General features: G+C 41.3%; 1 protein-coding gene across 6 annotated transcripts in view; it reads left to right on the plus strand.

Annotated features, from left to right (window-relative positions):
• Window positions 1-23,454, plus strand: part of POLR3B (RNA polymerase III subunit B) — a 94,960-nt gene that overhangs the window by 47,024 nt on the left and 24,482 nt on the right. For 5 of the 6 annotated variants that reach the window (XR_015060626.1, XM_085890478.1, XM_085890462.1 and 2 more), the window contains 14 exons: window positions 219-380; window positions 3,518-3,592; window positions 5,150-5,350; window positions 7,670-7,832; window positions 7,959-8,112; window positions 8,645-8,719; window positions 8,879-8,977; window positions 9,663-9,790; window positions 12,466-12,675; window positions 12,830-12,988; window positions 17,518-17,635; window positions 17,801-17,943; window positions 18,108-18,211; window positions 21,472-21,638. Coding sequence is in view for 5 of the 6 variants with exons in the window: in XM_085890478.1 (XP_085746604.1) it covers window positions 219-380; window positions 3,518-3,592; window positions 5,150-5,350; window positions 7,670-7,832; window positions 7,959-8,112; window positions 8,645-8,719; window positions 8,879-8,977; window positions 9,663-9,790; window positions 12,466-12,675; window positions 12,830-12,988; window positions 17,518-17,635; window positions 17,801-17,943; window positions 18,108-18,211; window positions 21,472-21,638 (1,958 nt within the window). In the remaining variant the exon portion in view is untranslated. The remainder of the gene's footprint in view (window positions 1-218; window positions 381-3,517; window positions 3,593-5,149; window positions 5,351-7,669; window positions 7,833-7,958; window positions 8,113-8,644; window positions 8,720-8,878; window positions 8,978-9,662; window positions 9,791-12,465; window positions 12,676-12,829; window positions 12,989-17,517; window positions 17,636-17,800; window positions 17,944-18,107; window positions 18,212-21,471; window positions 21,639-23,454) is intronic. The other variant, XM_085890472.1, reaches the window with a different exon arrangement.

Raw genomic sequence — 23,454 nt, forward strand, 5'->3', positions numbered from 1 at the left:
GGGGATTTTCAAGGAACCTCTATCATGTGTGGTGTTAGTTATTTGAGGGGGGCGGGGGGTGGGGCGGAGGGAGGGTTGATTGGTGCTGTACTTGTAGCATTCACAAATATCTTTCAAGGCTTCTATAATCAAAATGTATGATTCTTGCAACTAGTTGGAAGTTTTTTATTTTGAATGTGCTGTTATCATTTCTTAATATTGCTTTGGTTTGATTTTAGCTCCTCTCACTGCTGTTTGAAGATCTTTTCAAGAAGTTCAACTCTGAGCTGAAAAAAATTGCTGACCAGACTATCCCGAAGCCCCGTGCAGCACAGTTTGACATCGTCAAACACATTCGGCAAGACCAGATCACTAATGGTCTTGTAAATGCCATATCCACTGTACGAGCCACACACACATCACACAACTTATGTGGATGCTTCACTTGATGCTGATGAAGTTGTAGTAGTTGTTTTTGCTTTCTCGCACGTAGGGAGTGCACCAATTTTGTTTGAATGATTTTCATGATTTCAAACCTTTTGTATAACATTGGCCATTCATTTGTGGAACAGCAGTCATTGCTCTGAAATTTGACTTGCTGTTGATGGTGATAATTAAAGGAAAAATAAATTGATTTCAAAACTGATAATTTTAGATCTAATTGTATAGTAACAGACTTGGTGGTTTGACAATCCGCTCTGAGTGGGAGGTCAATAGTTCAAACCAAGACGAGTCTTACCAAAGAATTAATTTAAAAAAAAAATGGTAGTGCTGCTTCCTTGCTTGATGCTCAACATTAAAAATAATAGAGACTGGACAAACACTGAGAAGGCAATGACAAACCACCCAGTATAACCCTTGCCAAGAAACTGCTTCAGTTCGGCAGCACCAATGTCCTATAAAATTGTATGGTACATCAAAATATTTTAAAAAATTAGAAGGGCACTCTTCGACGTCGCCAGATATGCCTCCGCCGACATTATTACATCATTATATGTACTTGTACCGAGTTAATTTAAATCCCTGAACCCAGATTCAGAATATGAAATCATTCTGGCTGCCAGACCATGCATCCGATCATACTGAAATTGAAAATATATATTTCACATGTCGACTTGATTATAACTGTGATGTTTTACATTGATTCATGAAGCGGTTCAAGAGAGATTTTATTTTTATTATTTTTAAGCTGTTTTTAAAAACATTTTTTGTTCAAACCAATATGGTTGCCAGACCATGTGACCTATTAATTATTTGTGAACACCCTGGCATTCCCAAGGCTTGGGGAACATGTAGGTGAAGTTTCCCTTTGATCTGTCAAGCCATTCTGAAGAATAAGATTTTAAAATATTTATTCTTCATAGCTGCCAAACCAGGTGACCTCCGACTGATAAGTTTTTGTTCCTCATGGATAGCTGATCATACCTGTAGTTTCGCCTCGATCTGATGAGCCATTTTGGAGAAAAAGATTTGTAGGTTTTATGATTAAAATAATGTGACTGACATCAATTTTTTATTTTTGCCAATTACAATAAAAAAAAGAAAAGTTTATTATTGTATATAATGTCGAGGCTTGTATAAGGGCTAACATACAACGCACAGCAAGGGCGACATATGAGACGAGAGGTGTGGGAGAGGGAAGGACAAAACAGTGGGGAACAGAGACATTAGGAGAGGGATAGGGTGAGGAACATGGGGTATACAAGATGGACATTACAGGGACTTTCAGGAAGGAAAGCAGGGAATTTGAAGGTGGGTTTGGGGTGGTTTAACGGGTGTAGAAAAGATCGAGGTTTTGGATGGTGGAAGATAAGAGGTGGTGGTGAACAGCTGTTTTGAAGGCCTGGAGGGAAGAATGGGATTGAAGAGAGTGTGTGAGTTTTTTATTCCAAAGGCAGGAATAGAAGAGTGAAGGTGAGCAGTGATTCGTGATTTTGGTAGTTTTACCAGAAGGGGGTTTTTGGTGGACCTTGAGCACCCTGCGGAAATATGGTGGTGACAAATTGCAGACAGGGGGGCGGTGGGGGCAACACCAGAGAGGAGACGGTAGAAGACAGAAAGACCACCGACCTGCCTGCGGTGATGGAGTGAGAGGCCAAAAGACTCAGCCTCATCGCGGGAGATACCAAAATATCCTAAATGCCTTGATTTCCACAGCCTGAAGCCGGGTAAGGTAACATGTTAGTGTGACGTAAATTTAGCCATCGATGATCCTGAAAATTTTTCATATTGATCGGATAATGTGTTTGACATATGCAATTATGATGTTATAATAAAGCCACGTATGACGTCAAATCACACTTGTTTCTTATGGGGAGTACTTCACATGTGCCAAGTTTCAATTTTGTCCTTGGTATGTTTTGACAGAGGTTCAAATTTTTGTTTTTATCTTTTTATTTTCCCCCTGTTTTTCCAACATGGCTGCCACACCACATGACGTATGACATTGTAGTTATGACAAAAACGTTCTACATGAGTAGTCGCATTTATGGTGAAAATTTCATGAAATTTCAATGGTGAAAAAAACGAAAGTAAAAAAAATAAAAATAATTCATGCCGCCACACTTGATACAACCCTGCTTCGATCAGACATCTGACCCACGACGTCCTCTTTATCAAATCAAATTCAGAATGGGTGGCCGATTACGTCTTTGGAGTTTCGCGTTGATCGGATAAGTTTTTATTTTATGTCTTTGTCCAACATGGCTGCGAGACCATGTGACTGATGTTGAAATTTTCAACCAATATTCCCCATGCCGAGTCAATCGTATTAAAAAATTTTTTTTTCTGAAACAGCTCAGCCTTTCGAGGCTAGACTTTGCAGTGATGATCCACCACAGTTGCTGCAAATATTTTATTTTCATGATGACCTCGTCGGTCACATTATGTGGCAGCCATGTTGGTTTTAAGGAGATAATTAAACAATTATTTCTTTGAAACTTTAACCTATCAATACTAGACTTTGCACTTATGATCCACTCCTCTTGCTGCATACATTTGATCTAACAATGATGTAATCACTCATGTGGTGTGGCAGCCACATTGGTTTTAAGGAAAATATTTTTAAAATTATATTTTGGAAACCGCTGTTGCGATCAATGCCAAACCTTGCAGTTGTGATCCCATACCATTGTTATATGTAATGCAGCAGGTCATATTGAACCGTTAAGCGGTTTTGGAGAAAAAATTTTTAATTTTTGGTTTTCAAACTAACATGGCTGCCAAACCACATGACCAATGGCATTGAAAAGTTGGCATCTGCCCACAATTTGGTAGAGGATCGTGTGTGTGAAGTTTCATTTTGATGAGATAAGGTTTGTTTATTTTATCTATCAAAAATGGCTGCTACACCACATCACCTATGATGTCATCATTTCCATACTGTATCAAGCGATAGTGAAAGATGATATTTGGTAAATTTTGCTTTGATTGGATAAGCAGTTCCAGAGAAACATTATTCAATATTTTTGTTCAATCCAATATGGCCGCTGAAACCCGTGAATTATCAATCATTCTTTATTACCCTCGTATCCCCAAGGCATGGGGAATATGTCTGAAGTTACCCTCAACCGGTCCAGCCATTCTGGAGAAGAAGTTTTTTGAAAGTTTTCGGGTTAGTCCAAGATTGCTGCCAGACTATGTGACCGATGATGTCGTAGTTATCAAATTTCATTCAACATGGCTAGTCAATCATTTCTTTACAGTTTCACTTCAATCTCTAAAGTGGTTGTGGATTAATTTTTTTTTCAAATATTATTATTTTTTATTTTTTTAAATATGGCTACCAAACCACATGACCAATGATGGCATAAAAAATTTATGTTGACCAATCTATCTCCAAATGAAACTCACAATTTTTCATACCAATTGGATGCAGCGTTATACGTGTTGAATTTTGACAGGGATACCACGTTTCAACTTTTTTCCATCGTGGGATTAGGCGATACAGAGATCCAAAGTTTTTCAGTTTTTCCAACAATGCTGCCACCCTACATGAACTGATGTCATAATTATCATTAAAAAATTCTGCATGAGTGGCTGCATCTATGCTGAAAAGTTTGTGTCAATTGGATAAACGGTTGCAGAGAAAACAGAGAAAACTAGGGCACTCGATAGAGTGCATACCTCCACCACGCAATGCCTGATCCACTAGAACATATTGGGCCTAATACGTTTTTGAGATATCATGCTATATATCGTTTTTGACCCTCTCTCTCAATGATGAAGAATCACTTTAAAAATTCTAGTAGTTGGATCCGGATCCAGATCTTCACCAAAATCGAATCGGTTTGTCCTTGTCACACACCAAACCTGTCCACAAAATTTCATCTGAATCGGTCCACAACTTTTTGAGATATCATGCATACAAACAGACAGACAGACAGAAAGGGGTGAAAGCATAGCATCCTTTTCCTTCGGTGGCGGAGGTAATTAGAATGGACGGAAGGATGGACAACTTGAAAACTTAATGCCACCGGCGGCGACTTCGTCACCAGAGGCATAATTCGTAGAATTTTTCATTTTTCATCCTTCACAGTGCAGCATATAGTTTTCATACAAACGGCAAATGCAACCAGTTGATTTCTGTGGAGGCAGCCAGGTGTTACCTTTGTGGGTCCTCAATGGTTAAATGTCACAAATTCCTGGGAACTTCATTGAAGTTTTGATTTGCTAAATGGTGTGTTTTATGTTATGTTTTTTTTTTTTTCATGCAAGGATGTCAAATTAGATACGGACAATGATCAGATGTACTAATTCACACTTTTTGAGGTTTGTCTTCAGTTTTGTTTACTCTGGAATGATGCAACAGTGCCAACTCCAAATATGTCCTGAACTTCTTTTTTAATATGAGGTAACATAAGGTATTTGGATTAATAATTTTTATTTGGTAGTTGCCTTCATCCCTGCCCTTGAAATTTCTTTTCAAACAAGTATAGAGAAAACAAAACCCCATAAAACTGGTCGTTACTGTTTATAACCCTGCAATCCTCTTTTTCACAAGCATTCACATGATATTAAAATATTTGTTTTTATAGTGGTTTAGGTAACTGGATTTGGTCATTTGTTGTGTCATGAAAACTTCAGCAAATATACACAACTATCACATGTTTATATACTTTATCATATTTATGCTCAAGCTATGAACTATCAATTTTTCTTCCTCTTTTAGGGAAACTGGTCTCTCAAGCGTTTCAAGATGGAACGGCAGGGTGTGACGCAAGTCCTCTCCCGACTGTCATACATTTCTACATTGGGAATGATGACACGGATATCGTCCCAGTTTGAGAAGACTCGGAAGGTCAGCGGACCCCGTTCTCTGCAGCCTTCACAGTGGGGCATGCTGTGTCCCTCAGATACTCCTGAAGGAGAGGTGAGTATGCTTTTTTTTCATGAACGTGCGATGGCTCATCACATGTTTTGTATTGGTCGATAAAGTTGAGATGTGAGAGGGAGGGAGATATATGAGCCTGTTCCCAATTTTACTTGAATCCAAATCATGCACCTCAAGAATCAAGGAAGCTGCAAGACTGTCGAAGTAAAACGGTATGCTGTACTATTGTTAATTATATTGTTTGTTACTTTTGCTTCTGTATGTTTATGTTCCATTTTTTTTTTTTTAAGGATGATGCAAGGGAATTGAAATAATTATTCATTTTATGATGGTACCAGTCGAATGACTTGCTCCTGTACAATGTCATGGAACCTTTAAAGTTCCATAATCGTGTGCATTAACTGGAACAGCACTCTGTGGAGCAGGTACCTACACCAAGCTGAATGGTTTATGTTTTGTATCCCATTGATAGGCCAGATCTGCATGCGGAACTGAACCAAAATCTAATCGGCTTGTTCTTGTCACCAAGCAAACTCACCACCAAGTTTTGTCACAACTCGTCCTGAAATTTTTTGAGACATCATGCGATTATAATCGTCGACTTTGCCCTATCTCTCAATGCTGAAGAATCACTTGAACAATTCTCGGATCCGGATCTTCACCAAAATCAAAAATATTAAATAAAGATGTGCCATTTTATTTGTGAGTCCTCTCCCAATCAAATATACAGGTAGTGGACAAAAAAAGTAAACACCTGGGTAAATGAGGGATACCAAGTGACAGCTTCCACACAGGTGTGACGCATGTGCTAATGGAGCAAATGACATTCCAGCATGCTTCAGGTCCCTTTTAAAAATGCTGCACCCATTTCTGGTTGCCTATAATGAGAGGTAGCATGGCTGTAATGGGAGACCTCCCCCAATGCCCCCATCCACAGAGCATGTGCGGTCGCCCAATGGTTTGATGAGCATGACACTGATGTTATCCATATATCATGGCCTTCTCAGTCACCAGATTTGAACCCAATCGAGCATTTGTGGGATATTCGGGAATGACGCCTGAGCCAGCGTTTTCCACCTCCATCAAACAGGTGTGAGTTGATTGACCTCCTTGTCGAAGAATGTTTCCACATCCCTCCGGTAGAACTCCAGATGCTGGTGGACTCTATGCCACGGCGCATACAGGCTGTACTTGCCGCACGTGATGGCCCAACACCCAATTAAATGACCCAATAAATATATTGGTGTTTCCATTTGTTGTGTTTTTATTTATTTATTTTTGTCCACTACCGGTATCTTGTTGGTAATAAAGTGTATCCTGCTTTAAGGCACATGTGTGGAAAACCTTGGGTATTACTGCAAATGCATGTAATCCAAACGAGATTGTACAATACTTTGCGATCAAGTTTGTGTACGTTTTAAAATGTCCTTCCTTTTGTTATCTAAAATGGTGTATTTAGTTTGCTACCACATTATTCGTACAATACTTTAATCTGGTCCGTACGTTTGACAAAGAGTAACAAACGAGGAACCAAAAGACTGTGGAAACGGACAAAGACAAAATGCACTTTGTTGAAAGCAAACCATCAACAGCTGTTTTTTTTTTACGGAGAACTACGAATGCAAAGTGAGCAGGATACTGCCAGCTGTTACTGTTGGAGATCAAAATGCAATATCAAGGAAGTTGTTAAAAAAAGGACAATGTTACTTTTGTGTGATTGAAAAAACAGGAGAGGTGGTTATCAAACTATTTTTGATATCCAATTATTATTTATTTTTTTTGATTGTTTGTTGTATTAAAACGCTCCCGCATTATGGCAAACTGATCGTCGATTGCTGTGAAAATGAAAACGAGACTGGCCCACTTTGTTGCTGGCCATATAATGCATGCGTGCTCTCAAAATGAATGGTCCACCGATTGGACAACTTTGATCAATCAGAGGGTGGACCGTAACTCGGACTTCTCTGTGCTCAGTGAAGGCCCCTGCTTTTCAATCAAAAACATCCTCCAGCCTCGGTATTTCTACAAATGCATAACCTTGGAGTATCAAAGAAAGACTAAGATACTGTACATTTAAAGTCCTCATCGTCCTCGTCGTCCTCGTCGTCCTCGTCGTCCTCGTCGTCGTATGAGTCAGCTGTTTTATGTGGAATTTGGGTGGTGACAACCAAACGTTTTCACTGCCTTCTATATTCCTCATTTATTCTGGGCATGAGTTAATTTATCATTTTTTTTTTTATTTCATTGAAGTCTGCCTCCCATCAAGCCTCGTATTGATGCTGACCATGCACTCTGTTTGTTGTGTTTTTTTTGACATCTTTCTGACAGTTTTAATCTTGTTATGTTCTTCCATTCCAGGCCTGTGGTCTGGTAAAGAACTTGGCACTCATGACCCACATCACGACGGATGAGGAAGAGGGTTCCATTGTGAAGCTGGCCTTAAATTTGGGTGTCGAAGACATCAGCTTGCTGTCTGGGGAAGAGCTCAGTTATCCAACTACTTTTATCGTCTTCCTCAATGGTAGCTCATTTATCGTTACGGTTCTCATCTGGGGGAATTCAGTTTCCGGAGTTTATTCTTTTGATTGTTACCAACACAAATTTCTGTTAATCAAGATTTTTTTTTTCCACATTCTATCCCAACCAGGTAATATTCTGGGTGTTATCCAGGATCACAAGAAGCTGGTGAAGACTTTCCGTTTGATGCGCCGTGCGGGTTACATCAACGAATTTGTTTCAATTTCTACAAACATCTCTGACCACTGTGTGTACATCTCCTCAGATGGGGGACGCCTGTGCCGGTAATGGATGAGATGGTTTGTAAGACAATAGGAGTGTGTAATTGTCCTTTGGCAACGAAGCAATTGCTTGAACTTGGAATCACTCACTCTCTCACTTTAACAATTGAGAATAATTGAGTTTGATGTCGATTGAACAGTTGGCTGGCAGGATAGCTCAGAGATGCGTGCACTGATCTGGGCTGTCTAGCCTGCGTTAAAATGCTTACCAGCTGGTAAACATCACCTTGGTGATGCATCATTGTGTACGTCGTCCAGCAGATGGATGCTTTAAAGGTACTTGTCAACCAGCACTGGTCGTTAGTGGATGTTTAAGGTCCCACAGTGTCTTTTGCAAGGAGTAGATGAGTTGTTGCCATTGCCCTAAACAAATTACAAATGGCTGCTGGGAAGGCAACGGCAAACCACCCAACGTAACCATTATTAAGAGACTGCTAAGGCAGCACTGACACTCTATCAAGTGTATGGTGCATTGATGATTATGATACATTGCTCATATGTTTTATCTTTACATTATGGTTTTCTTTTCTCGTAGGCCATACATTATTGTGACAAATGGAAAACCAGCTGTGAATAATAAGCACATGGAAGAACTGAACCAAGGCTGCCGGTAGTGTGTGTGTGTGGTGTCATTTGGTGCTGTGGATGTGCAATGGAGCTGTTTATGACCGACAAAGGATTATTTGCTCATGGTGTTAGTCATTTGCTCTCTGCATTTTTTTTTTTTGCCAATCCATTATGATTCTATTGATCTCTGTTGCTCTGGCAGGACGTTTGAGGATTTCCTGCACGAGGGATTGGTCGAGTACCTGGATGTGAATGAGGAGAATGATTGCAACGTCGCCCTCTATGAGCAGCTCATTGATGGGTAAAACACATGTGCAAACGTATTTTTTTTTCCTTTTAAACAACCAGAAATGGCATAATTTTAACACAGACTGAACTCGGCCAACAGCAAGTGTTGTTTGAAACCATCAAGTTCAACAGGAAGTAGCAGTTATGTTCCTCGCAACATAGATAAATGATTAGAACACAATAATGATTTGGTGGAAGTTGAGTGGAATTTTTGGCACAGCAGCTCTTGGGGTGGAAACCCTCTTATGTTCAAACAACCCACCTTCCGTTCATTCGCCCAGGGCATCTCCTGTAAACTTTACAGTATGGATCTACAAATATATATTGCTGCACAGAATTGTACAACGCACCCTTTTTCCTGAATCTTCTTTTCACTTTTCTGATGCCTTTCATTCCAGCAAAAGTCATGCTGTTCGATGAAGCTGCAAGCAGCTTCCTATCTATCTACGTCACCTCCAAATATACTCGTTAGCTTTATTAGAACAGTGATTTCATAATTAAAGCAAATTTGAGGGTCCATAACCAGATGTGATACCTGTTAGTGTTTAAAAAAAAAAAAAAGATAGCATTGCAATATTGTTTCTTTCACATCAACTTTTTTGTACTGTCACATTCTACTATCCAATTCAACTGACCACTGAACAAACTTAGACTGCAAGAGAGCTCTATCCCATCTTGTACTTCTCTGTTGACCACAGGTCGACGACACACCTGGAGATCGAGCCGTTCACCCTGTTGGGCGTGTGTGCTGGACTTGTTCCTTACCCACATCACAACCAGTCTCCCCGAAATACCTATCAGTGTGCGATGGGAAAACAGGCGATGGGTATGTGCTCATGATTGCTGTAGATATTCAATCATGACTTTCCAGCTGCTAATGGACAGCCCAACGAGCTCTGCTGAACTACTGTATTAGGCTTTTTCAGGGATTTTATGGTTGCCTTGTACTTCATTTTTTTTTTTTGTATACCTTGTTGAGGCTCGTATGAGAGCTAACACACAACTCACAGCAAGGGGGCATGAGACAAGAGGGGCGGGAGTGGGAGGGACAAAACAGTGGGGAACAGACACATTAGGTGAACTGTGGAAGGGAGAGGGATGGGGATGGGACGGGGAACATGGCGAAGAGAAGATGGACATTACAGGGACTTTCAGGAAGGAAAGCAGGAGAAATGAAGGAAGTGGGCTTGGGTGGATTATCGGGGGTAGAAAAGATTGAGGATTTGGATGGGGGATGATAAGAGGTGGTGGTGAACAGCTGTTTTGAAAGCTTGGAGGGAAGAATGGGAAAGACTAGAGTGAGGAAGTTTATTCCAAAGGCGGGAAAAAAGAGGAATGAAAGAGTGAAGATGAGCAGTGATTCGTGATTTTGGTAGTTTTACCAGAAGGGGGTTGTTGGCGGACCTTGAGCGCCCTGTGGAAATGTGGTGGGGACAAATCGCAGAGAGAGTGGGGGGGGCAAGCCTGGAGAGGAGTCGGTGGAAGACAGAAAGACCACCGACCAACCTGCGGTGATTGAGTGAGAGGCCCAAAGATTCAGCTTCATTGTGGGAGATGCCGATGATCTTAAATGCCCTGGTTTCGACAGCGTTAAGCCGAGAAAGGTGGGAGGCAGGAGCACCAGCCCAGAGGGGAGAGCAGTACTCCATCAGGCTACGGACAAAAGCTTTGTAAGTGGTCAGGAGCTTAAGAGGGCCGAGGAAAGACTTTGCACGACGGAGGATTCCCAGTCGGCGACTGGCTTTTGAGGCGAGGTTGGAAATGTGACTTTCCCAGGAAAGGTCATGGCAGATAGTGAGAACCAGAAGCTTGAAAGAAAAGACTTCTTCCAGAGGATTGTTGAGAAAGTGGATGGGGGGGTTTTCTAAACGGTCCTTTCAAAGAGACAGTGAGAGTGTGAGATTTGTCTGGATTGAAAGACATGTTCCACGTGTTGGACCAGTTTGTGATTTTATCCAGATCTGCAGTGAGCGAAGAAGCTGCTGCTTGCCGGTCTGAGGGATGACAGATGGTACGGCAGAGGGTGGAGTCATCGGCAAAGAGAAAAAGAGGATTTTCCATCAACATAATGATGAGAGCCAGTGTTGGTACAATCTTTGAGGATTGACCTTGTTGATGAAGGCAAGATCCTTTTATATATATATATATATTTTTTTTTTACCTCCACCAGTGAAGGTGCAAGGAGGGAGGTTATTTTTCACCCCTATCTGTATTTGTATCTCTGTTTGTCTGTGAGCAGGATATCTCAAAAGCTTGTGGACAGATTCACAAGAAATTTAGTGGACAGGTTGGGTGTTTTTGACAAGGCCAAATTGATTTGACTTTGAAGATCTGGATGTGATGGTTTCTCATTGATTCTTCGCTATTGAGAGATGGAGCCAAAAACGATACTGTATATAGCACAACATTTCAAAAAAAACAAAAATGACTGCTCTTGCACATTGTTACCATGTTTGGTGAATTTCTGCCCAACCGTTTAGGCGGGGATAGTGTGATGGAAAGGAAAGGAAAGGACGGACGGACCAAGCCGATTTATAATACGCCTTCTCTCCCTCCCCCCCGCCCCCCTCTCGATTTTTCTAAAGTGTGGAGTTGATAAATAATAATGATGATTGTTAATGTAATGTGGATGATAATCATGGTGCAAGGTAATTATAATGGGACATGAATATGTCTTAATTACGTATTAATTGCTTATCATTACGTCTATTATTAATTGCATCACACACCAGCACACAAAATGAATCCTGGTGAGGGTCTGCAATCTGATTGCTGTTGCCTGTATTTATTTATTTATTTATTTCATTCCTTATCTGCAATCGGTTTCTTCAGTTTCTTGTTGCAACTTTGTGCAGGCCTTTAAAAAAAATTATTTTTATTTTTATTTTTTCCATTTTCCGTGGTAGTCAAACTTCCCTGACTTCCCTATTCCATTTACGCCACCACTTTCCTTGACCCTTGAATCTTACTTTTTCTTCCGGGTGGTCCTTCTGTTCTCCTCTGAGCCTTGCCATCAAAAGATGCGCAACGATACCATGTGTGGCAAACTTCAGCATTCCCTTGTTCTCACATTATCAATCATGTTCCATCTCCTGAAACCCACCCACATGTGGAGATGGCCAACAACAGCAAAACACACACACACACACACACACGCACGCACACGCACGCACACGCACGCACACGCACGCACACGCACGCACACGCACGCGCACGCACGCGCACGCACGCACACACGCACACACACGCGCACACACACACACACACACACACACACACACACACACACACACACACACACACACACACACACACTCTGTCCGGACAACCATTATTCAAAGAAAGGTGCAGGGATGGTTTTACATGATTTATTGTGACCATGCTGACCTTGTTTATATATATTTTTTGGGGAAACATCCCAACATCCTTTTTCACTAAAAAAAAAGTTTTACTTCTTGTACCACATTGTAACCCTATAATTGGAATCTATCTTCTCTACAGGGACGATTGGCTACAACCAGCGCAACCGCATTGACACACTCATGTACCTATTGGCCTATCCCCAACGGCCCATGGTCCAAACAAAGACCATTGAGATAATCTCCTTTGAGAAGCTTCCAGCAGGCCAGAATGCGACTGTCGCGGTTATGAGCTTCAGTGGCTATGACATTGAGGATGCCCTCATCTTGAACAAAGCCTCTGTGGACCGTGGTAAGCTGAAGAGCACAATCAAGTCGTGGGTTTTCCCCTTTGTTGTAATAACTCTATTTGATGTTTGGCCAACACAAACTGCAGGATATAATTTTTACCAATCTCCCCGCATTCCCCCTCCCACATCCTCCTTTCTTTCGGTTGTTGCCTGCAGGGTACGGACGCTGTTTGGTGTACAGGAATGCCAAATGCACTTTGAAGCGGTATACCAACCAAACCTTTGACCGTGTCATGGGCCCCAAGTTGGATGCAACCACACTTGAGCCAATCTGGCGCCATAGTGTGCTCGATAGCGAAGGGATCTGCTGTGCAGGTGCAGGCATGGATATTGAGTATGTTTGTTATATCAGATGTTGAGATTGTAGTGGTAGGAATCAGACTCCTGTTCCCACTCTATCTCCTCTTGGTAGCATGTGGAAATGTAATCGTCTTGAATTTTCCTCAAATTTGAGCATGAGAAATGAATCCTGTTGCATGGTTTTCAATGCTTTCCTTGTGTTGAACCTTTGGGTTTTTTTTTAACTGGTTTATCAAACAATCCAATGTGTTGCAAGTGCTGTTGCCGAAGTCCTTCTCACTTCTTCTTCCTTATGGCAACTTGGCTGCTGGGTTGCTTTAATTTTGTTGGGGCATGTCTGTGCTGCTGATGCTGTTCCGCTACACCAGTACATTGGAACTCATTTCGCCGACCTCGGAAGGATGACGGGCTGAGTCAACCCCACTTGGTGTAAATTCAGCGGCCAATGGAGCTCAAACTCGGGACCCTACGATCCCAAGGAAGCCACCCTAACCGCTAAGCCAACACCAGGCTTTTCCTTGTCACGTAAATAAACTAAATGTTACACACCATTTTTGTGAACGATTCTGATATACAAACATGAGATAACAGCAAGACATTTAAGTGTATAAGGGGTAAGGAAACGGTGAAGAGGAGTGTGGACCTATTGAGGAATAGCAGAGGAGAATTGGTTGATGATGTGGGTGAGATGGCAGGCTCATTACCTCCACCACCAAAGGTGAAGGAGCTTACGTTTTCACCCCTTTCTGTCTTTGTTTGTTTTTGTCTGTGTGCAGGATATCTCAAATTTGTGGACGGATCCGGATGAAATGTTGTGGGCAGGTTGGGTGTGTGACGAGGACAAACTGATGAGATTTTAGTGAAGATCTGGATCCGGATCTGATAATTTTTTTAAGTGGTTCTTCACCATTGAGAGATAGGACTAAACCAATTATATAGCACGATATCTCAAAAAGTTGTGGATGGATTCCGATGAAACTTGGTGGACAGGTTGAGTGCGTGACCACGACCAATTGATTCGATTTTGGTGAAGATTCGGAGCCAACTACTAGAATTTTTTAAGTGATTCTTCACAACTTTTTGAGATATCGTGCTATATATCGGTTTCAGCCCCATCTCTCAATGGTGGGCGATTTGGACGAAACTCGGCGGACATGTTGCGTGTGTAATAAGGACGAATTGATTCGATTTTGGTGAAGATCCGAATCCGGATCTGGATACGAGAATTATTTAATTTTTAAAGTGATTGATATAGTACAAAAATGATATAGTACTGTATAGCATGATATTTGAAAAATGTTTTGGGCCCGATATGTTCTCGTGGATCAGGCATTATGTGGCGGAGGTATGCGCCCTACCGAGTGCCCTTCTAGTTTTGTTACTTGCAAAATCGAAGATTTTTCATGTATATTGGTCAGTCGATTTTGTCTGTCTGTCTGTCACCTATAGGTCACAATTTTAAACTGTCACAATTTAAAAAACTTCACCAAATGGTAGAGTTTGACATAAAGAAGAGAATCCTATTGTTTTTAAGGGCAAAAGGTCAACAACTCAAGTGAGATTAATAAATACCTCAATTTTCAACCTATTGACTTGAAATTTGAAGAGCATTTGTGTATCAGGTCAATGCATTCAACCACCGACGAATTTTGATGTAAATGTAGGCCAATTTGGGCCAATTTTTCTGAAATCCTTAATTTTCATCCGATTGATGTGAAACTTGAAAAGGATTTACTTATTAGGTCAATGCATTTAAACACCTATTAATGTTGAGGTGGATATAGGGGAGTGGGCATTAGCTTGGTTAAAAAAAACACACATCAACCACACAACATCCCTTGACGGGAAACCCCACCAACAGCACTCTGTACACTTGCACTCAATCACCCATCAATGCTCGAGCTACCGAAAAGTCTTGCCAACATCCCTATTCCCCTCTATCCATAATTTCCAAATACCCATCTAATTCCAATTTAAACTTATCTATTGTTATTGTGGGGAAGGTTTTTAATAGTTCTGTTCAACTATTCAAATATTTGAATAGTAAACCAGAGTTGTGGGGAAGGTTTTGGAGACATTAATTAAGGAACAGATCGATAAACATTTGAATAATTTAAAACGAATTAAAGGTAGTCGGCATGAATTTACAAAAGGGAGATCATGTTTAACACACTTATTGGGTGGATGAAGAGAGTGCTGTGGATGTAGTTTGTGTTGACTTTCAGAAGGCATTTGATAAGGTACCCCATAGGAGGTTGTTGGTTAAGGTGGGCTTGTGCTGTAGCTGGATTGGAAGTTTGTGATAGTAAGCAAAGAGTGCCTGTGAGTGGGCCGATGTCTTGCTGGGAAGATGCAAGCATTGGGGGTACCTCAGGAATCTGTACAGGGACCATTATTGCTCATAATTTACATCATTGATTTCGACAGAGGGGGGAAGAGTTGGCTTTTTCTAAATTTGCAGATTATGCAAAGCTTGGAGATGAGGTACAAAGCAAAGAAGGGGTGATCAGATTGAGTAAAGTCTTGATCCTTCAACAGATTGTACAAGAACAGCATCGAGCTCCTATATTTATTCCAGGGTTAGCTAAACTAGGCTATGGGGAATGTTTGAAAGAGACAGGACTTTATACATTGGAAAGGAGGTGATCATGAGGGGATCTGATTGAGATGTTTGTGATAAGGAAGGGTGTGGACAAGATGTGTGGACTGGAGTTTCACCAGAGTGGACAGTCTTAGGACCAAGGGCCATAGCTTGAGAGGTTAAAAGAACAAAAAAGAGCTGGGACAGTTTTTAAGGCAGGGGTCTTCATTCTGGTTACCTTCGCATTCTGCGAAAGGTTATGTTTTGGTCGGCGTGTATTTATTTATTTATTTATTTATTTATTTGTAATCTTGTGATTCGTATAACTCAAAAAGTATGAAACCGAATTGCATGAAATTTGGTGGGATGATTGGTTATTTGCCAGGAAGCATTCGATTAGATTTTGGGATCGTTCGGGTCAAAGGTCAAGGTCACGAAAAGGTCAAAATCGTCTTTTTACGATAACACAGTCAATTTTTATTCAATTTGCATGCAACTAACGCCAAAATGTTCAGAATTCAACGCCTCATCTTGTGATATGCAATATGACACAATGACGCCCATACTCTTGTTACCGGTTAGGGGTCAAAAGTCAGGGGGGTCACGACCTTGAAAAATATGCGGTTTTCGGCATAACTCAGTCAATTCTTATTCGATTTGCATGAAACCAGCATCAAACGAGATTACGTTGTATTCACCGAGCTTGGGAGTGAAGACTCGCCAAAACGATGTGAGTTGATTGTTGTTTAGTCCGTAGCCCCCGAAAGTCGGGGGGGGGGTCATGACATTATAGATATGTGGTTTGTGTCATAAGACCATTGATATGAAACCAGTTCCCCACACTCATACCAAGAACAAAAAAAGTAGTGGCGGCGAAGGTATGCGCTCTATGAGTGCCCGTTCTAGTTAATACATGGAATGTTCTCCCAGAAAGCTAGTGCCATTGGAGGGAGTGGGTAAGTTTAAATGGAATTTGATGGATACCTGGATGCATCAGATATACAGGGGTATGGGAATATTGGCAGGAATCGTAGGTAGCTTGTGTGTGGATGGGTGATGAAACTGGGATTAATGCAGCACAGGCATGATGGGTCAGAAGGCCTCCTTGTGCTCAAAAGTTCCTTGTATACCCTTGTACAAGATGACAATCAAGTTTCTCAAGTAAGTCTCAATATTTTGGAAGAAAACATTCCAGTCACAATGTGTATTTCACCAGACATACTTTTTATGGTTAGTATGCTTGGTTTCAAATTCTTATCCCACTCTTTAACCTGCTACTGAATTGTGTCTTCTATTTATTTATTTTTTCTGAATATATAGATCGAGTGTCTGGAAGCGAAGCCCGACGCATACTCTTTCCTGCAATGTGTTCGAAATCTATGATGATGGTTGTAACCATTATCTGTCACCTTGGTTACAAACTGTATGCAAGTTGACTTGTGTTTTTTTTTTTGATCACAAGAATCTGTTTTTGTTTTTTAAATTAATGCACATCAACTTTAACTTGGGAATCATTACCTTCAAAGGTGTTGAAGTAAAAACTTTCCAATTATCTTCACCCTAATAATCGAGAGCATGCTTTCTCCCGCTTAGTTGTTCAGCGTTTCGATCCTGAAGGCTTGTCCCAATCCGGACACCTTGTACGCATACCTTGAGATGCACAACAAATAAAATGTGAACTTGTCTTTTAGTTTTTATTCCAGTAAATGTGCTCTTTTTGAAATGTCAATGTTCCATTGTACCAATCTGAGAAGTTTTAAATTTTCATCCTGCATAACACTTCAATATCGCTGAGTCTTGACGTCATGCACCTTCATGGGAATATTTGTACACGTGTGAAATTGTACTCGAGCCCCACCTGATATTTGATAAACATTGCATGGGATTCGCTGTGTTTCTCGTACACATGCTTTTGCTTTTGTTGGAGGATGAGAAATCTGTCCTTTTGCTGTTTGGGTGTCAGGTGATTGTGTACAAAACAAGCAGATTCTGGTGAACAAGTCGATGCCGACTGTGACCCAGACACCTCTCCAAGGTGCTGGGCAGCCTCAGCAGGTTCAGTACAAAGACGTTCCAGTTGTGTAAGTTTGTGCAACTTTCGCTGCTGCAAACCTTTTTTTTGGATAATCTGTCCTATCCTTTGTCACGTGTCACATCTGTGTCCATGTTTTCTCGTGGCTAAGTCCAAGCCCTACCAAGGATTGTGGATTTTGCGTCGTGCCTCTTGCATTTGCAACACTTTTTAGATACAAGGGTGCTGTGGATTCCTACATCGAGAAAGTGATGATCTCATCCAACAACGAAGATGCCTTTCTTATCAAGATTCTACTGCGGCAGACCCGTCGACCTGAGATCGGAGACAAGTTCAGTAGCCGACATGGCCAGAAAGGTGACCATGTGATAGATATTGTTCCCCATTTAGCCTCCACTTTTTATTTATTTATTTATTTTCTTGGCATTTCGTTTCTTGTTTTATTACGGGACTCTGTTTCACAACCAATTGATTTGCATTCTTTCTGTCTAACTGGGTATGCTGCTGCTCTCATCTCCAAGGTGTGTGCGGCCTCATTGTGCCCCAGCATGATATGCCATTTTCTGACATGGGAATCTGCCCTGATGTAATCATGAACCCACATGGATTTCCTTCACGAATGACTGTGAGTTTCCACTGGATAAATGTCGAAAGAAAATCTGCTGTTGTTTTTTCTTAATTTTTAAAAAAATTTTGGTTGTGTAATGTGCAAACGAGCAGAAAACTAAAGTATATTAGGATGAGATTTTGAAGTACAAACTGAAGGTGTGTTGTATTGGAATACAAGGAAAATGACTCCAGACATGTTGTGCTTCTTAATGATAATAATAATAAAAATGTGCATTTTATGTTTTACATTCTTACTCACATGCCTGAAAGCAAAACTTTTGACCTCCTTCTGAACTGTCAAGCAAACAACATTTTATACAAAAATGAAGCACATGGAATGGTGAGGTGACACTTCTGAACACTACGTAGTCAGTGGGGCAACAGTTGGTTACAACAATCCGATGAGGGAGGGAAGGGAAAGGGGAGAACTTGTTAACCTACCTTCCCGAGGATGTTTGGATTAGCCTGGATTAATTGGGGGGGTGGGGGGGTCAGACAGTTCCACATGTGGAGGATAGATGAACAGAGTGGAGGTGGGTGGAAAGGTTGGACTTTGAGAGTTAAACCAGGAGAGGATGTTCTGTTGAAATGCATGAAGATGTAAACTTTTTTTTTGGTGAGAAGTGTAATTGGAACAAACAACATCTTTTGATTTTTTTTTCTTTTTTCTTTCCCGCTCTATATTTTGGCATGGTGTACAAGATTTGGATCACTGGAGCAGTTTTTGTTGTGTTCGTGTTTTATTACCACTAGTACGTGCCCGTAAAAAAAAACAAAATAATAATAAATATTCAAACCGCGAGCAACAAACAACAACCACACAGGCCGTTTCTTCGCTCTCGCGTGCCCGTACGTGTGTGGCCCGGAAGTTCGCATATTATTCGCAGTTTCGATTATTCTCAATTTAGTTTTAATACCCAATTATTCAATTAGCGCCAACGTATTTTACCTTTTCGCAATGTCGTGGCAAGGAAAAACAAAAAGAGAAGAGAAGAGAGAGAAAAAAATTTACTTCCTGGTTTGGAGCATACCAGCACTCTGATGTTACCGAAATGTATGCACCGTCTAATATGAAAACGATCATAACTTGGGGCATTGTGTTTATCTATAAATGCGCATAAGAAATCGAGAAATTATTAGAATACACGAAGTCATCATTATCCGGAAGCCCGTACGTTGTAACCCGTAATGGGGAACGCGGCTGAGCTTCCCTTCCCCATCAGCCACGCCCGCGCAACAACGTGTCTTGTCATTGGTTTGGTAAATAAATGGCCATAACTTGGGAAGCACTTGTCCGATTAATATAAAACCTTGAAAAGGCACATCCTCAGGTTCTCAGCAATAGATCTGGCAAGTTTCAATTAGATCAGACCAGTGGTTGTCGAGAAACAGCGGTCAGACACACAGACACAGACACACACACACACACACAGACACACACACACACACACACACAGACACACACACAGACACAGACACAGACACACACACACACAGACACAGACACACACAGACACAGACACAGACACACACACACACACACACACACACAGACACACACACACAGACACACGACACACACACACAGACACACACACACACACACTCACACACAGACACACTCACACACAGACACACACACACACACAGACACACACACACACTCACACACAGACACACACACACACACACACAGACACTCACACACAGACACACACACACACAGACACTCACACACAGTCACTCACACAGACACACAGACACACACACACTCACACACAGACAATCACACACACACACACACACACACACAGACACACACACACAGACACACACAGACACACACAGACACACACACACAGACACACACAGACACACACAGACACACACAGACACACACAGACACACACAGACACACACACACACACACAGACACACACAGACACACACAGACACACACAGACACACACAGACACACACACACACAGACACACACAGACACACACAGACACACACAGATTCTGGAATTATAGATAGATTATATCCACCTCTCAATTTTTGAACCCATGTCATACCAGCCCTTTCTGCAATCGTGTTGATAAACAGGGCGTCCCATTTGGGATTCCATTCCACAGTTAACGAGGTTTCTGAAATGTAGCCGAAAAAAAAGGGCATTAAAATCAATTTGAACTGGCAAGGAAAGCCGTTCCATGTAGGATTGTAATCCGACGTGGAAATGGGATGGTTTTCCAGCTCAACATTCAGGATGGAATTCAGGCCGTGTTGATGCCCAATGAACAAGAAACGCGTACATCAATAAATTCCACTTTCGAAGGAAATTGCCACAAAAGCTTTTGGAGCTCTCAGGCTGACTTGCACTTTGTGGAGCAGTGTAGCACCTGACCCTATGTTTTGCAGTGGGCTGTTGTATGTTATGTTATTTATTTATTATAACAGCCTGTGATTAAGGTGGACATTGCATTGAAATTTTGATTTGTAAATGGGTATGATGGTGTATCATTATATAACTGATCCTGGCTTCAGATATGCAATTATTCATCCATTATATAATATTCCCTGTCTATGCATTGTGTTTGCCGTCCCTCAGGTGGATGTTAAACTGGGTGTCGCGTATTCTACTCTTGGTTGGTTGAGTGCAATGATCTTAAAGTTGGTCCTTTTGTGAAGAGCAAGTGAGCTATCGCCAGCCTACTGAACAAATTCCGAATTCTTCCCTGTATTGTGGTTAGCAAGTTGTCTGTTCTTGAAGACTCCTTGATGCCAGATTACACAGCTCACTGTCTGAAAGTGTGGTTGCTGTCTGCGCAGCAGTTTCTGTACCACAAGCAAATTGACCAGGTGGTTCACTCTTCCAAATGCAGTTAATACTTTGTTGTTTGTTTATGTGGCTCCAGAACTTTATCACAAACCCTTGAAGTCCCTTTGTCTCCTTGCTTGAGCTGTATCGGCATGAATAACACTTACCATTTCTCCTGAAGGGCATACTTTGAAGCTTTTCTTTCTTACAAGTCGACCAACGTCTTCCTTGCACAGTTATCAAATTACTCAAACGTTGTATTTCATCCGTTATGAATGTCAGGAAACTAAATGGTTCTTGTATTGTTTGCCTGCCATTTATCCTTTTTTGAGCATTTCAAATCTGTTGTGTGATTACACATTTAATCCTTCCCATTTCTTCACTGATAATAAGTGGGGTGTGGGGTTTGGTGATAAGTTACATATTTTGTTCAGTGTGTAATGGTTTGCTTTATTTAGGTGGGGAAGCTGATTGAGCTGTTGGCTGGAAAGGCAGGTGTGTTGGACGGTCGTTTCCATTACGGCACAGCATTTGGTGGCAGCCGCGTGAAGGACGTCTGTGAGGACCTGATCCGTTATGGCTACAACTACCAGGGGAAAGATTTTGTGACCTCTGGAATAACGGGGTAAAACAGATTGAAACAATGCATACAAAAAATAGTGATGCACTGATTTTTGTTTGTGGTTTTAAAGATAAAAATTCTCACAGAGCCGAGATTGAATCGAGGCTTGTGTACAGTCCTTGCAGCTCTGTCATTCGGTTGGCAGGATTACCCATTCACCTCAAAGCTGTCTTGCCTGGGTTTGCATCTTGGCACAGCTATCTATAAACTGTCGTCCCGGTGTTTCACAGGCAGGACGATTCATTAATGCTCCCTCAAATGGACGTTAACCTGGATGGTCCCGTGTGCCAGCATTAGTTGGTGGACATTAAAGGTTCAGTGCAATAGAAAAACTTTTTTTGGGATTATTATAATGAATTGTAAGTAATATATCAAGTACTAAACATGGTTTAGTTTCAATAATTTTTTTAATGGGTTTGTTAAAAAATTAAATCTCGTTGGTACCACCCCCAAAAATTCTGGGCAGAACCCTACCTGGGATTGCGTAATCCATGTGATGCTGTTCCAGGAGTGATTGTTTCAGTTGTGGAATCTAAAGACATGTTGGACATTGTCAACGGATAGTTTTGGTGAAATGCACTAAGAAATGGCAGCCTGACTTGTTTCAGAATTGTCAGTAAGTGAATCTGAGGAAATGTTTTCCAATGTAGAATCTTGTGACTATTATGCTGTACTCGGTCAGCCTTGCATGTCGTTTATTTCCCGCCATCCATTGGTCGAGCCTGTGGCCTGAGGCCTACTCGCATTTTTCAGTGATCACCGTATGCTATTTCTGGCCACTGGCACACGCTCTCAAACTGGCTTTTTATGGTTATGTTTTCAGGTTGTCTGTCCGTGCGTTCATCCATCCTTGATCAATTTTTGTTTCCGTGATAATTTGTGAACCACTGAAGGGATTTTCAACAAACTTTGTACAAAGGTGTATTATGATGAACTGATTATATTTAGGGTTCAAAGGGTCAAAGGTCATGTTACCTTCAGCTGAAAGTAGTACATTTTAGTTACCATGATAACCTGTCCTCTGTAGAGCTTTTGACCAAACCTGGTGCAGCTATGTACGGTAATGCAAAGAGGATCCGATACCATTTTGGGGTTAAAGGTCGCGTTACCTTCAGTTGAAAGCAGAGTTTTTGTTCCTGATTTTACAAAAGTTTGTACAAAGGTGTATTACGAGGCAAAGATGAACTGATTAGATTTTGGGTTCAAAGGGTTTAAAGTTCTTGACAAATTACTCAAATGCAGCTGAAAGTAGCAGATTTCCGTTTTCACGATAACTTGTAAACTACTGAAGGGATTTTGACCGAACTTGCCACAAGTATGGACTGTAATACAAAGACCAACTGATTCAATTTTAGATTAAAAAGGTCAAAAGGTCATGTTCTCTTTAAAAATAATTTTTGCCTGGGAGAGAGAGGGTGAAGGAAGGAAGGAAGGAAGATGTGAGGTCATAACGAAGAATGAGCGAGGGAAAATGAGGGTGTCGGACAAAAACATCGGACATGTCAAAACAAAGTCGTAAATCGTTCATATGCGAGCCATCCATGGCATTAGTGAATACTGTCAGACCCCGACATTCGCTGATGATACGTTCCTAAAAAATGCCGTGAATGTCGGGGTGTTGTTTCAATGGGGAGAATAAGGGGATAGGTTCATGGTGGCCTGATCATGGCTCATGGTGGTTCGTGATTCATAAGGGAAAATGAAAAATCATGTGAATACTCGAAGCACAGGGCCGTTAAATGTAGAAGCAGGTCACATTTTATGAACAGCAAATATGCAGGGTCTGTGAATAGCGGAACCGTGAGTGTCGGGGGGTCTA

This window comes from Eptatretus burgeri, chromosome 1 (assembly GCF_056783735.1).
Source record: "Eptatretus burgeri isolate ZD-2024b chromosome 1, Ebu_testis_v1, whole genome shotgun sequence".
NCBI classification, from domain to species: Eukaryota; Metazoa; Chordata; class Myxini; order Myxiniformes; family Myxinidae; genus Eptatretus; species Eptatretus burgeri.